A 14,707-nucleotide genomic window follows, 5' to 3' on the forward strand; every position below is an offset into this window, starting at 1 on the left:
CGAGTTACATTTTATTTCAAATCAATAATCGCAGCAAGAACAAAAAAACATAAAAAAAAAAAAAATCCAATTAAAATTCTTTCCCCAACAGTATGTAAAGCACACAGAAGAGCAAAAAATATTTATGAAACCTGTAGTGGAATTTAAATGCATACTAGACAGAGTCTGCAGATGCTGCCTTTCCCTTTGGCAACTTCAACTTCACAGACAAGTTGAAGTTGCCTTCAACAGCATTAAGTTAGAAAGAAAACCGAATCCCATTACACTTTGTTTACGTTGACTTTGGTCTTTGCCAAAAACTTACCTCTCCACACCATCCTTCAGCAACAAGATGTATCAATTGATTTATCGTGAAAGTTGTTCTGTGGTGAGGAAACTCAGATTTGAACTGATTAAAGTCTTTTCCAGTTCTTACATGCATTTGGTGTCATTGTTTATGTCTAGACTCGCATTTAAAACTGTCAGGGATGTAATTTGTCGTGGAATACACCATCAGTTGCTCCGTATGTTTTCATAAAGGCATATTTCAGTAGGTAGGCCTCCAAACGGAGCTCTTCCAAGAATTGATGGGATTGTTTCATTTCCTTTGTGCTTCTTTTTCACGGTTCTCTCTTGTTTTATAGTGCTCCTCTGGAAGATTCCTTAGCTTCTCAGCAGCCTGAGATGGAAAGAAAAGCAAAGGTGGATTTTAAAATTATAACAAATGAAGAAAGAAACGGCTTATTTTTTGTATGCCATGTACTAGAACTGTTAAACCTGGACATTTTAACAGCAAAAATGGAAAAACTCCTTCCATTTTGGGACAAGTTTAGGACATTATTTCAAAATCTAATCTTAAAATTTCTCTAGAATGTAATTTCTAATCTATCCACTGCGTTTCTTTGCCCACTTAATGAAGTTTGTTCACTGTTATGTGACAGTTCTCTCACGGTATGACATGAGTGTCTTTACTCTGAGATTAGATTATAAACGGGAGAGCTCTCCAGTAATGCGGCAAAATGTGGACATGTTCAAGAAGTACGGATACTTTTGCAAAGCACAGAAGTACATCCTTATGCGTCCTGTATTGCAGAACACAAAGTACGAGCAGATTGCTGTACAATGCAAAGTGTGTTACCTGTTCTGGCGTTAGATCCCTTTGCTCCTGGGCGAGCATCTCGTACCCCACCATGAACTTTTTCACTGTGGCTGAACGTAGCAGAGGGGGGTAGTAATGAGCATGGAGCTGCCAGTGGGAGTTGTCTTCTTTTAAATGAGGGCCAGTTGGGGCTCCTGAAGAATAAACATAACAGAGGGGAAAGAAAGGTAACGTAAGACTGGAGACCGGCCCTTATGTTGATTAAAAGGTTTTGTTCATACCAACTGCTGACTGTTCAGCTTATTAAAATGGACTGAGGTTACCATAAGACACTCCAATTTCCAAAAGCATCTGTAATTGCTCATCAAATCTTTTCATGCATACATGAAGGTTTGTTTTCTGCATGAAGACAGCTCCTCAAATCCCAAACCACCTACAGTCAGGTTTGGACTACATAGTAGAAATGTCATGTTATAAATGCCAACTGTTGCTCAGTTACGTCACATTAAGAAAGCAGCTAACATATTCCTTTTTAAAAGAAAAAAAAATAATAAGAAGAAGAAATTGGAGGTTAAGCCAAAGCGGCAGTTTTATACAGTAACTTTGAAAATAAAACTCTGGAACAGTTTGTGATTTTCAAAAAAATTCTTAGCAAAACAGAAGATTTGAAGGAGATTTGTAGAAGATTTGTGGCATGAGACGTATTGGCTCATGCTTCTGCCTTTATCAGTGTGTCTGATCTGACAGGAAAACGTCAATGACCTCAATCTTTTCAGACCTTTCACTGCGACATCCTTTTGTGATAAGAAGTCATCTGATTAAACACAGGGTGACTGTTCAACAATTGTGTTAAGATCACTTTTCATCACTAAAATTACACTAAATGCCCATTTCAGAGGGTTATGAAACAATATACATGTTCACTAATGTGCAACGATAGCATTTAAGTATCCTTTTTATTTTACCCTATACAAACTTAATGAAAATAATCAGTAGAGTAGAAACAGGAGTACAGCTCTCTTAAAACACAATGGAAGTAAAAGAAAATCCCCGGAGAGATTGAAGAAAGTGTTTTCTCTTGAGTCCATTTACTGACAATGGGGACTAATCAAACACAGATAAAGGAGGCAGAGGAGCAATATAAAGGAAACTAATTGATAAAGAAAGAAGGAACAAAGACGAGCCTGAAGCAGACAGATAAAGAATGAACACAGATGGGCACTCCTATTAGAAGACAATTACCCAGTTTTAAATGGTCTCCAGGTTTATTTGTAGATGCAATGCTTATTAATGTATGAGCGTGTTTCCCTAGACAGTAGGCCATCAATTACAGCGGCAACCAGTGTGACAGGAACAAACTCCCTGCATGCAAACAGTGTCAGGAAACAGCTTTCCATCTGAACAAAAGTCCAGTTTCTGAAATTAACATTCTGAGGGAGAGCTTGCTCTTTTGAATAATAAAGTTTACTGCCTCAAAGGCCAAATGTCATTGATGGGACATTTAACTCGGCATTGTTTAAAAAGTTCAAAAGATTATGTAAGGCTGATCTGTCCAAAAGTTTAAGATGAATTGGGTGTTGACCTTTTAGGAAAGATGATGATTCAAAACACAAAAGGATATTATTTTTATGGTTCTACTACTAAATAAAGGAGGTTTTCAGAATTCCTGGTCTTAAAAATCCCCAAAGATCTCAGGAAACTATTCCCAGGAACCAGTAAGCGATTGGTCAGAGCGCACACAGAAGGAATTTCAACAATCCCCTCATCAATGATATACTTTTAGAGGAGAAAGAATATGGCAGGTTTAGTGTGTGAACAAGCTGCAGTTTCTTTTTAAAATATCTCAGCACTGTTTGAAAAAGAATTATCTTACCCTATCTGAGTCCTTGGTTATGGTGCAACAATAAGATAAGAATACATTGTCCATTTTATTATAATTTCATTAAGTTATAATCAGTCTAAACTTTTCTCATTTGCTTTCTTAGTTGATCATTTGTCCCAATTTCAGCCTTTTCACACACTAATTCCTCTAAGTACAAGAAAAAAGAGGGTGCTAATGAACCAAACTGACATACCACATATGCGTAGGTGTTGTCTCACCTCCAAAGAAAAAGTGTTGAAACAAAAATGTGTGATATGAAATACCCTATTACTTCATAAAGTGTTCAGACCTCTGTTGAAAGGCCAGATTTTATGCAATTAGAATTGAATAAATTCTTATAAAATCTTTTCCACACATAATGTGACATATATCATCTACCTTTCAAGTGGAAAACAAACTAGTAGTGGAAATCATGTAAATATGGAGGTACAATAACTTTGCTGTGTAAGTGCACTAATGCTTCGTTGAAGCACCTTTTCATTCAGTCGTGGCATTTAGCCTTCTTGAATTAACACCTGCTATCAATTGTAGAGAAGCTGGTTAACTTGAGATAAAGTTCAGCTTATGGAGAAGTATTCTTAATACAATTAATACATTTTATCCTATGATTTTCACAGTGATTACTGGGTCATTGACGTTTTTGACGGTCAGGTGTAGCTTCTGAACCAAACAGCTGGCAAGGCTACTGCTAATCATTAAAACAAACTGCTAATCATAAAAAAAGACTGTGTGGTGCAGCTGATTCAAACGTAGTTTTGGTATGAGCTGCACATGGAAAAGCAAACCAAGCTTGCGACCTAGTAATGCCATTATGACTGCAGCCGTTATGTGTGGAGGTGGGATAAGATCCAACCACGATAAGCATGACTCCAGTCCTCTAACCCATAACTTTCAGCAAATCACTGTAATCCCTCTGACATGAATTGTACCTTTGAGCCTTGAGCAGCAAAACAGAATATGAGATTAAAGCCAAAACGTATCCAAAGACCACCTGAGGCAAGTTTAAACTAAGATTTTCTGTAAATATTTGATATATGATTGAAAAAAAAAAAAAAGGGAATAAAGTGGAGCTAGGCTTGTCCTCTCATGCCCTCTGCCCTCTCAGCCAAACCACATACTGTATCATCTTTCTCTTTACCAACTACCTTTTATTTCGGCTAGTTTGCAGAGAGCAACTTTCTTTTTTTTAAAAAAGAGAACAAATACGAAAGAAGATTTTAAAAACTGTATAAAATCCACCCAGGTGTTGAGATTTAAAAGAAGGTATGGCTTTATTTTCTTAAACTGATATAGAGTAGATCACAGCTTTAAAAGAATACCTCCATGAGTGAATTTAAATTTGTGTGAGTTAATGCTAGTCTGTGAGCCCGTTCACTAAATCAAGCAGGATTCTTTCCAATCTTACGGGTTATTTTAGTTGCATAATTGGCCACGCACGATTTCTGACCAGCCTGTTACTGAAAGTTAAAAGGAAATAATTCAGAAATGGAGGGGTAAAATAACAAATCGGAAAGAATCTGCGCATCAACAAGTGATACATGTAGAGAGCTAATCTTAGGTCATCTTTATTTATGCCTTTTAACTTATAGTAAATAAAAACAAATTTAGGTTTTTCTGAAAATTACAATATTACATTCAACAGTTCCACGACAGCATATAGTCGAACCCGTGACTTCCTGTGTGATAATGTTCTATTCTATTCTATTCATTAAGAATCCTATAAAGAAAATCTTAATCAGATGGTCAGACGCTAAAGAAAACTGCAAATTAAACTGGTCAGTGAAAGGCTGACTGATGCATCACGTAACTTTGTTCTATGAAATCAAACAACAAACAATGAATCTTGGCTAATGAAACTTCAGCACTTATTCAAGTAGATGGGTAATTTCGATGGTAATGTGCTTCCTAACATAAAACAGAAAAAGGTCAAAGCAGCTCTCCAATTTTTGGACACTTTATCATTCAAATATGCAAAAGAACATGTAGCAGTTTCAGTCTCTGCACTGTTGCTTGATCTGCTTTAAAAGTCTGGAATTACACCACAAGTGAGTGCCCTTTACGTGCGAGACCTCCTGCTTTACATAAGAGAGAGCTTTCTTAATGCATTAAATATTCCAGCGTGTCTGTCTGGGTGTGCATTGAAGTGGTAATACGGCGAGTATGAGGGTGACATCAAAGATGAGAGGGTTCTCATATAATTTATTAGGGTGGCAGTGATTGAAATGCAACAATGGTTATCTAACCTCTGATAGATGTACACTGCACCCCAACTCGTATCTTTCCATGACATCTGACGGGTAAATACATATTCATATGTGATGCTTGTGTTGCATGATGGCTGCTTTCGCAAAATCAGTTTTGAGTGAAGACTGATGAAACATGGAGATGTAGAGAGAAATACCATGTAAAATTATATTGATCTGACTTTGCTTGTGCAAATCTTTAGATAAGTGAAGAGAGAAGGAGAAGAGAGGGCAGTGGAGCTAATGGACATAAAATAACAAAAACAGAAAGGATGGAAAATGATAATAAAAAGCAAGGTGATGGAAAAACAGGACTAAGGAGGTTGTAAATAAGTCATTTCTGGTGATTTTGTATGAAGAGTGTAAAGAAGTGGAGCTGGAGTGGATTTGAAGCTGAAAACCTGCAGGGTGTGACTGCCACAATCCTAAAGCACCTTTGATCCTCTTACTGCTGGTTAATTTGATGTGGCATTGGAAGCACATTACAGTTGTAACTGCAAAAACTCCTCCTCATCACACTATTGATTACAGTCACAGATGAACATCCTCTCTAAGGATTCTTAGGTGAATTTACCTTTTAAGCTTCATTTAAAAGTAAGAGTCCTTAAAGCCAGTCTTTGTTGCTACAAATCTCTATTCAGATCCACTAATCCATCCAAAATGCAAAAAAAGAACCCATTCAATTTGTAACACAAGAGATTATGTTTAAAACCACCAAAAAGCATTTGTCTAATTGTCTTACCGTGCCAGCCCATCGAGTACGGGAACGAAACTTCAAACAGGTTATCGTACTTGGTCAGCAGTTGCTTCATGATAGCTGCCAGACCTGATAAAACAACCATACAAGTACAGGAAAAAAGAAAAAGAGCAATAAGGAATTTGATTTGAATGGGAACATACTAAAGCACAAAGTAACATGGAATAAACTTTGTGTTATCATATCACTAAGTGCTGTAAATTTGACAAAATGTCTCCAACTCATGTAAATAATGTCTGTTATAAAACCTCGTACTTATTTGACAGCTTTTAAAGTTTCTATTTCTTTGTGATGAAGATAATAATCTTAACACAGTAAATCTGCAGCTAACGCAAAGACAGTGTCTTACAAAAACTGCTTTTCTCTTGGTCACTTTTAAATTTCATTGTCTTCACAGCCTCTTAATCCATGCGGACCACACCGGGAAAACGCCAAGATATAACTTTATTTTATATCAAAGTGCAATGAAATCAAGAGAAAATGCTTGTCAATTCGTGTTACATCCTTTAAGAACTTAATATTATCTAAGTGATTTAGAAATTCAGCGAGCTTGGAAATACTCCTCAACTATCGGTAAGATATTGATTGATGAATCACATGTTGAAACCCTTGAGCAGAAAAATGGTTCCAGATAGTAGATAGATTTTTACACATTGTTTTTGTAAAAATTTTACACTTTTATTTACGGACAGATGGATGAAAGGCAGGGAGGAAGGCAAAGCGGACACAAAGTAGAAAAAAACAGCCACAAAAAGACCAGTATAAAAGGCCAGAAGGAGGGAAAGAAATAAGAAAGTCAAGTAGCATGGACACAAGGAAGAAAAGAAGGAATGAGGGAAAGAGGCAGTCAAGACAACATTTACATGGAATGAGTGAATTTGAAATCCTCTCTGTTTCTCCGAGATTTTGCTTCTTGAGCTAATACCAGATAGTGGAACTCTAAGAGTCGTAATCATTTGATTAGATTACATTTTTAATAATCCGAGGCAATATTTTAAATGTTTTATTCCAAAATCATAAAACTTCCCCTTTTATCTTTAATTAATTTGTTGAAAACCAGTGGCGGTATGCTTGTTTCTGTTTTTCTGTTTATTTTTACTTAATTGAATCACCAGAAAATATTTTTAATTGAAGATAAATTAAAACACTGATTGCATAAACCTCTGTCTCTTTACTGAAAGTGTAATTATCTTTGATTAATTAATACTAAATAAATACTAATCTAAAAAAAATACACAGACTCTTCTTTAGATCTGTGAATTTGTTCAATAGGAGATAATCAGTTTTTAACATATTTCTCATATTTTGAAACTGTTTTAATTATGCATATTAATAAAGCTAATCAATTCTACATGTTTGCACAGTGTATATTTCAGCACCTCTATTTTCTTTGGACAATTCACAAGAGACTGATGACAAATATATTGAACTATGTTAGAAACGAGATTAAATAGAGATGCACAGATTTCATCCGTTGACTGGAATCTGACACGTTTCCATTTAATCCTCCCCAAATGCAGAGTAGTTTGTAGGAACTGAAACATCTGATGTTTTCCCGATCAGTAAACGCACCACGCCTAAGCACTACCAAGTGGTGCTGACATTAGCACCCTTTTATGTGGACGCTGTTACCGACTAGAAAAAAACTGAAAGGCAGTGATTTTCAGTATCAGCAGGTCTTTAAAAGAAAAGTCAAAAGATGGACAAGGGTGTTAGAGGCTCTTTAAAAAGGGGAATCATATTTTTTATTATGCTATTTCAAAGCATGTTGCAGTTTATTCATGCTCTGAAAAAGTGAAACTTTCAGCAAATACATAAAGGTTACCCAATCTTAAAATCAACGCCTAGACACTTAGTGACATTATCAGGCAGATATGAGGATCAAATAGTTATAAAATCACTACAGTCTGTTTTAAATTACAATAACGTCAAAATTATCCTTTCAATTTGTTTTGATTTAAGTAAAGCTTTTCCATTAAAAACAACTTTTCATGAGGTTAAGTCGCCATGTAAAAAAAAGTTACAAATTACATTTTGGTTTCTGAGAAGCTTGAATGTGACATGAATGACCATCAGTAAAACCTGCAGGTTCTTCACTGAGTCACTCAGTCGCCTTAGACAGATCTTAATCACCTCCCTGCTCTCTCTGTCACTCGCTGTGTCAGTACTTTCACACACAAACACACACACTTACTGTCACGCTCCTCTCCTGTCAGTTCATTGATCCTGAGGATGTGTCGTCGTGGTAACAGCAACGTCTGGTAGGGCCACATTGCCCAATATGGGACCACCACCAGCCAATCAGAATTCTCCACCACCACACGCTCCTAAGAGAACAACAGATTTTTACGCAAGTTATCTACATTTTAAGAACAAAGAGCAAAGTGTTCTCTAAAATAGATACTTAAATGCCAAATGTAAAAACAGCATAATTCATTCTTAAAATCAGTAAAGTAATGACACTTCAACATTGCTTTTGACTTTTAGAAGAACATTTTAAAGTAGATTAGATTTTCTATTAAAATTCATAAAGTGAAAAGTTTTGTCCCTTACAAACATGCCCATAACTCCATCCTTCCATACTTAGTCTTTAAAACGCCAATGAACCGTTTAGTTTATTGGTGACACAATAAACTAAATTACATCACTGTGGATTATGTTTGTCGGTGAACATCAACTTTTAAAGTCTTGCCAGATATTCTTTGATTTAGGTCTGATGGTTTACTGGGCCGTTCTTACAGATTAATAGGTTTAAAACATTTCTATTGTTATGAAGTTACCGTGCCAATCATGCAGGAAAATTAACCTGTGACCCAACTTTCTTGCAGGATAGCCCTGTATTCAGCTCATTCCATCTTACAATAAAGTTTAATCAGCTTTCTAGTCTCTGTCGGGGGGGGGGGGAAATGTCCCACAGCATGATACTGTCACCACCGTGACTCACTATGGGATAAGTGTTAATGGAAACATTAAGGTTTAACATTTTTGCAGCTTGTCAAGCTGATGCATGTTGAGAGCTCTCTTGGTTGCTTCTCTGATTATGTCTCTCTCTTCAGTTGGACTGTGAGGTCTGGATAGGTTTGAAATTGTCATTCAACAGATTGAACAGGATTTTGTAAGATATACAGAGCTAAGGATATTGTTTTACAACCCAAACCCTGTCACAACTTTACCTGTGACATGTCTGTTGATCTGTTTGTTCAGTGATGTTCTCGAATAAATCTCTGAGAGCTTCCCTTGGCAGCTGCATTTACAGTAAGATTTATTCAGACGACTTCTGAGAACAAGTATTGGTCAATTGAATCTACTAATCCAATTCTTTGCCTACTTGGGATGCATCGCAGCATATTCAGAAACAGTGTGATACTACAGGGGGTGTATTAGGTCTGTTTTAATGCTTAAAGCATTAGAACCCATAATACATGAATGCAGGAGTCTAAAGTTTTACCACCCAACGTCACTTTTTTTCTTTATCTGGCTCATTCAACGGTGGTGCAATCTTGTTAATTCTAATCATATTTGTATTGTTTTCTTCCATACTGCTGTTTTTGCATTTACTGACAGCATCCATATTAATCATATGGAGGAGCTCAGATACTTAAGTCTTTATTGTATTGTATTACATCTATTAAAAAAAGGGAATAGTAAGTACGAACTACCACTTGGTGTAATTAAAAAAAAACTAAACAACAGAAAAGTGAATTTGAAATGATAATCAAACTGGTCAGTAGGGAAAACAGTGTAATTACCATAAAATGTTGAATGCAGAACGTGTCCAAGGCTAAATGTAACCAGATGATGAGTAAGCACAAACACAACCTGACCTTGTTCTCAGAATCCATCAGACAGCCTGCTGTTTGTGTGTGTGTGTGTGTGTGTGTGTGTGTGTGTGTGTGTGTGTGGTGATGCAAGAGAGGCAGAGAGAGAGAGAGAGAAAGAGATACTGCTCTATGGTACCTCTGTTATTGTAATATTGCTTATCAGATCTTAACAACTTTTTTCCAGACTGGCCAAATGGTGGTGTGCTAGTTGGGCCAGACTTTAGAAAGGGCTTGCAGTCCCATTTTTTTTTTAATCTTATTTTCTTTGGGGGAGTGGGTGCAAAGATTTTTACTTAATGAATGCACTTTTTTAGAAACATTAAACTTTATACAAAACCAAATCATTCGAGTTGTATTATTGCAGGATTTTTAATTAATATAAACAAGTATTTGAAAATGAATAGTAGTAAATCTGAATTGGTAAAAAGATTTTTCCTTTAGGTGGGGCACCAAAACTGACATCCTTGTAAATTTGGTCCTGTGAGTTTACAGAAAGCAGGATGTACAGCATTAATGGTTACTGTTTTTTTTTTTATTTGTTTTTTTTTTTTTATTTCAAACACATGCATGTTTCACAGGAGTCAATTAGTTTTGACTTTATTACTTTCACTTTCACACGGTTTTAATCCAACTAACCCATCTTTATCTCCTTCCATCTATCCTTCCATCAATCACTTTTCTATTAATCACTTATTCACCATTCATCCCCCAATTCACTCTGGCTAACCGTGGATTTTCTTTCTTCTGCTTCTATCCACAGTCCAAAATATACATGTGGAGTTGGATTTCAACAAAGACAAAATTCAAGGCTTTTTCGAGCTGTTCCATCCAAAATCGCTCTGCTCTTTGGTTGTGAGGAGATAGTACACAACTGATTATGGTTATTTGTGCAAAAGAGCAACCTGCTGTTGAAGAAAACACCAGCTCCAAGTCTATTAAGACTAAGCTGTCAAGCAAATGCAAGAGAAAACAAAAAATAATGAGCTACCACTGGCTGAAAAGAACTGCAGCAGTCCAGATATTTCCATGTGTCAGTCACTGTGAGGAGCTGCCTTATTCAAATACAACACATGGGGTTGTAGGATGTTTGATTTCATCCGCTATTTACCATCAGTGTTGTGAGGAGCTGAAATGGAACAAAAAAAGATTTGACAAGTATATATACTTCAGTGCCGCAAGCAAGACATGACGTATTATCGTTTATAAAGATTTGAGAGCAGGACGAAAAATATCAAAGTTAGTTGGGATGTTAATAGTGAATTCATTACTTATTTTGTCATTTGGTGATAGATTATTTTTGTGTCTTATTTCCTGTTTAAACTTGTTCCAACATTGTAAATTGATGATTTTCTTAGTTTATATATTTTTTTATTAGAAATTAGAATCAGGATGTGTTCACACTGCAGCCTGAAGTGACCCAATTCCGATTTTTTTTTTTTGACGTAATGTGACCTGTATCTGATCTTTTCATGGCAGTGTGAACAGCACAGGTCGGATTCTTTTTCGAATGTGACCCATATCCGATACGTATCCGATTCAAATGCGACCTAACGTCCAGGTCGCCTTCATCCAAACTGAACGTCACTGATTCTCAACAAATCTCACTATACTGCATCCTGATACGCGCAAGTGGGAAGAAAAACAACAACCATGACGGATTATATGAGGATTAAGTTGTTAATATGCTGCTCTGGTTGGACAACAACTTCAAATATGTAAGCTAAGCTCCACCGTTAGCCTCCATGTTTACTTCCGCAAACACTGAGCACTTCTTTTCATGGCGGTTGGCAGAACACTGAGAACGCTGACGCTACTGCGCCCCTACTTTGTATGCAGGACACTTTCAGGTCATTTGCCCGTTCACACTGCAGAACGCATACAGGTCGCATTTACTGGCAGTGTGACCAAAAAATTGGAATTGGGTCACTTCAGGCTGCCGTGTGAACGCACCCTCAGATTTATTGACAAAGACTGAGCACGCAAATGAGGAATTTGACAGCAGCTCCACACGATCGCTCACGGTATGCAAACATTAAGTATTAATTTATAGCATAAACTATAAAAACAGTGTGTACACACATGGATACCTGCTTGTGCAGCCAACTGGCAGGTTGTGGTAGTGCGAATAAGCTTATTTTGTTTCAAAGTGGAGTAGCTGACTAGAGCTACTCCACAGACTGAAAAAATGGCTGTGAAGATGATGATCAACAGTTCCTTTGAAAGGTTTTACTCCTTGAGTCGCTGTTGGAAGTAGGGTCTCTGCTGGGCCTTCTCCCAAACAGTGCAGGATGACGTAAAGTCCCATACTGACTGCGTCATCTGCAAACCTGCTTGCCGCTGCAGGGGGTCATGCAGACGGCCTATGATGACCTTCAGATGCTTCAACAGCAGTCACTGTATTTCATGATCGCAGACGAAAGAGCCTGCAGTCACTTAGCCTTAACCGTTTCTTGTGGACCGGCATGATGGTGGAACGTTTAAAGCAAATGTCAAAAATAATTTGAAATCAACCTTTTCACAGCAAGGGGTTGTAAATAATTAATGGATTCAGAGAGAAAACAGGAGTGTTATAATAACTGTAGAGGAACCAGTAATTTAGCAGAACCACAAATTGCTTGGCTTTTTAATGGAAGTGAACAATTACTGGACTCTACTTAGTGAATAATAATAATAAAAAAAAACGGTTATTACTACTTTGTGTCTTCTTATTTTAACTTAACTGCTCTACACTGCTTTTGTCTTTTATTTATCTGCTCAACACTGATTCATTAAAATATTCCAAAGATGGAATATTTTAATGAAATACACAAAATATTCAGCTTCATGTAGAAAACAGATCATACCAAAAACATCAGAAAATATCTTGCATAATTGTAATTAATGATGAGACTTGACAAATGTCATATTTACTTACTTCATAATTGGTTATCGTGTTACATTTTTATCACGTAAAGCATTTGAAATGCCTGTTTGCTGTAATGTGTTATGCAAATAATCTTGACTTAACATTGTTATAAGACAGTCCTACAGTTTAAGATATTTTTTGGGTTGATTTCTTCTCTTTTTTTTAATTTTTTTTTAGTCTTAGCAACAAAGACGGGACTTGGTTTTCCTTTACACATAGCCTTTTGTGGGTAAACTAAAAAGTTTCAATTGACCAGAGCTCCTTCATGCACATGTTTGCTGTTTACCTTAGTTGGCTTGAAGCAAACTGCCTCAATGGTGCTACACAGTGTTGGTCTGTCACATAAAATCCTTATGGAATTCATGGTTGTAATATTAGATTTACTTTTTACTTTTATCATCTCATTTGATTTTCTTTTCTGGCCAATATTTCATTTTTTTTCTCTCCTGCTCATCTTCTTGACCTTAGTTGCACTTGCCTGTCTTCACTGCTTCCCTGCTATCCTTTTATCAAGATTATAAAGGGGCAAGCTCAAGACGGAAGAACTGAGGACAAGGAGAGGAAGCAGAGGATGTCCTAAAAGAGACCCCTAACACGGCCAATCTCAAGGAGTTTTATTCAATTAGCTAAGAAAGTTTTTGTTTCAAAGTTGAGTGTCACCCGGGAACCAAAGCCCAATTCAGTGTCTTCCAAACACTCCGATGTGCCAATTTAGGCTCCCTAACCTTGGGTCAGGGAGACAAAAGCAAAGAAAGAGAGACAAACACACACACACAACAACACACTAGCCAGCTATTGACAAATCATTCTTGGCTACTCGCTCACACACAAACACTGTGCTTACGGCTTTCGCTCTGATTTTATAAAGGTTGGTGCCCATGACTAGCTCCCAAGGAGATTCAAGTGTCTACTCTGTTTTTCTCAAAGCCTTAATATTACCTACCATATCACACACACACACACACACACACACACACACACACAAGCAAACAGGAGTGTCCCCATAGTTCCAATAGAACAGGTCAGCTTATCCCCTGAACAAATTGTTGGCTTTTTTCTTCTGACACCCTCATCTTGTATCTCTCTTTCTGACTTGTGTTTACAGCTCCATGCTCTTCTTTATTCTGTTCTAACTTTCATGATTTTGCTTTTTTTTGGATCTAAAATATTTTAAGTTCATTTTAGACTTTACTAACAATTTGACCTTATACTTAGAATATTGAGGAGGTAACGGCATCTTACCACGGCATTCATACCCCTTGATGGCTCTTCAATTCTTTTTTAATGTTGCAGCTACAAATTTTAGACCATTTCAATAGAATTTTATGAACACAAAACTCAAAACTCTGGCTTCAAAACTCCACAGGTGTTGAAGCCAGACGGGTAGAGCTGAAGATTTAAATGATCTCAAACAATGACAATGACTTAACTGTACTCCATCCTCACCAGATCCCCACCTAATAGAGCACTTTGGAATGCAGTGAACAGGAAATTCACATCATGAATGTGAAACAATTTGCAGCAACTGTGTGATTCCATCGTGTCAGTAAGGATTGATATCTCTGTGGAATGTTTCGAACACGGTGATGAATTTATGCCACAAAGAACAGAGGAACAAGTAGCTGTTAAAAGCAAGAAGTGAGTCTAAGTTGGTGAGTAGAGCGTAGGGAGCTGATATTGGCAGGTTAATTAGTTGATTTTTGAGGTCTGAATAAAAAAAAAATGCAATCTGCATTTAAACCAAGATCCCGCTTGTAGCTTGCCAACTTTACATCAAAATGACTTTAAGAAGAATAATTGAAGGCTCACCTTTCGTTCCAATGGCATCAATATCTGTGTTTATTGTGAGTGGAGGAGAAATATCCAAAGTTAAATTTGTCTTTTTTGTGTGTCTGGGGAAAGCATAGGAGCCTGTTGTAGTGAGCACTAACAGCTCGGGTCGGTGCAATGCTGTGATACCCTGTGGTCCAGTACTTTTTCTCACATCTCTATAAAAGCACTTAAAAAGTCAAAGAAGTTTG

The 14,707-nt window shown here is 36.9% G+C and overlaps 1 protein-coding gene across 2 annotated transcripts in view; it reads right to left on the reverse strand.

The window, feature by feature from the left end:
* Positions 1-282: 282 nt before the first annotated feature.
* Positions 283-14,707, reverse strand: part of galt (galactose-1-phosphate uridylyltransferase) — a 36,234-nt gene continuing 21,809 nt past the window's right edge. For both annotated transcript variants that reach the window (XM_015037881.1, XM_015037882.1), the window contains 4 exons: positions 8,155-8,287; positions 5,946-6,029; positions 1,118-1,272; positions 283-658 (listed from right to left, as the gene is read on the reverse strand). In XM_015037881.1, coding sequence (XP_014893367.1) covers positions 578-658; positions 1,118-1,272; positions 5,946-6,029; positions 8,155-8,287 — 453 coding nt within the window. In that variant the 3' untranslated portion in view covers positions 283-577. The remainder of the gene's footprint in view (positions 659-1,117; positions 1,273-5,945; positions 6,030-8,154; positions 8,288-14,707) is intronic.

Source organism: Poecilia latipinna, unplaced genomic scaffold (assembly GCF_001443285.1).
Source record: "Poecilia latipinna isolate Pla-1442-1.1 unplaced genomic scaffold, P_latipinna-1.0 Scaffold422, whole genome shotgun sequence".
NCBI classification, from domain to species: Eukaryota; Metazoa; Chordata; class Actinopteri; order Cyprinodontiformes; family Poeciliidae; genus Poecilia; species Poecilia latipinna.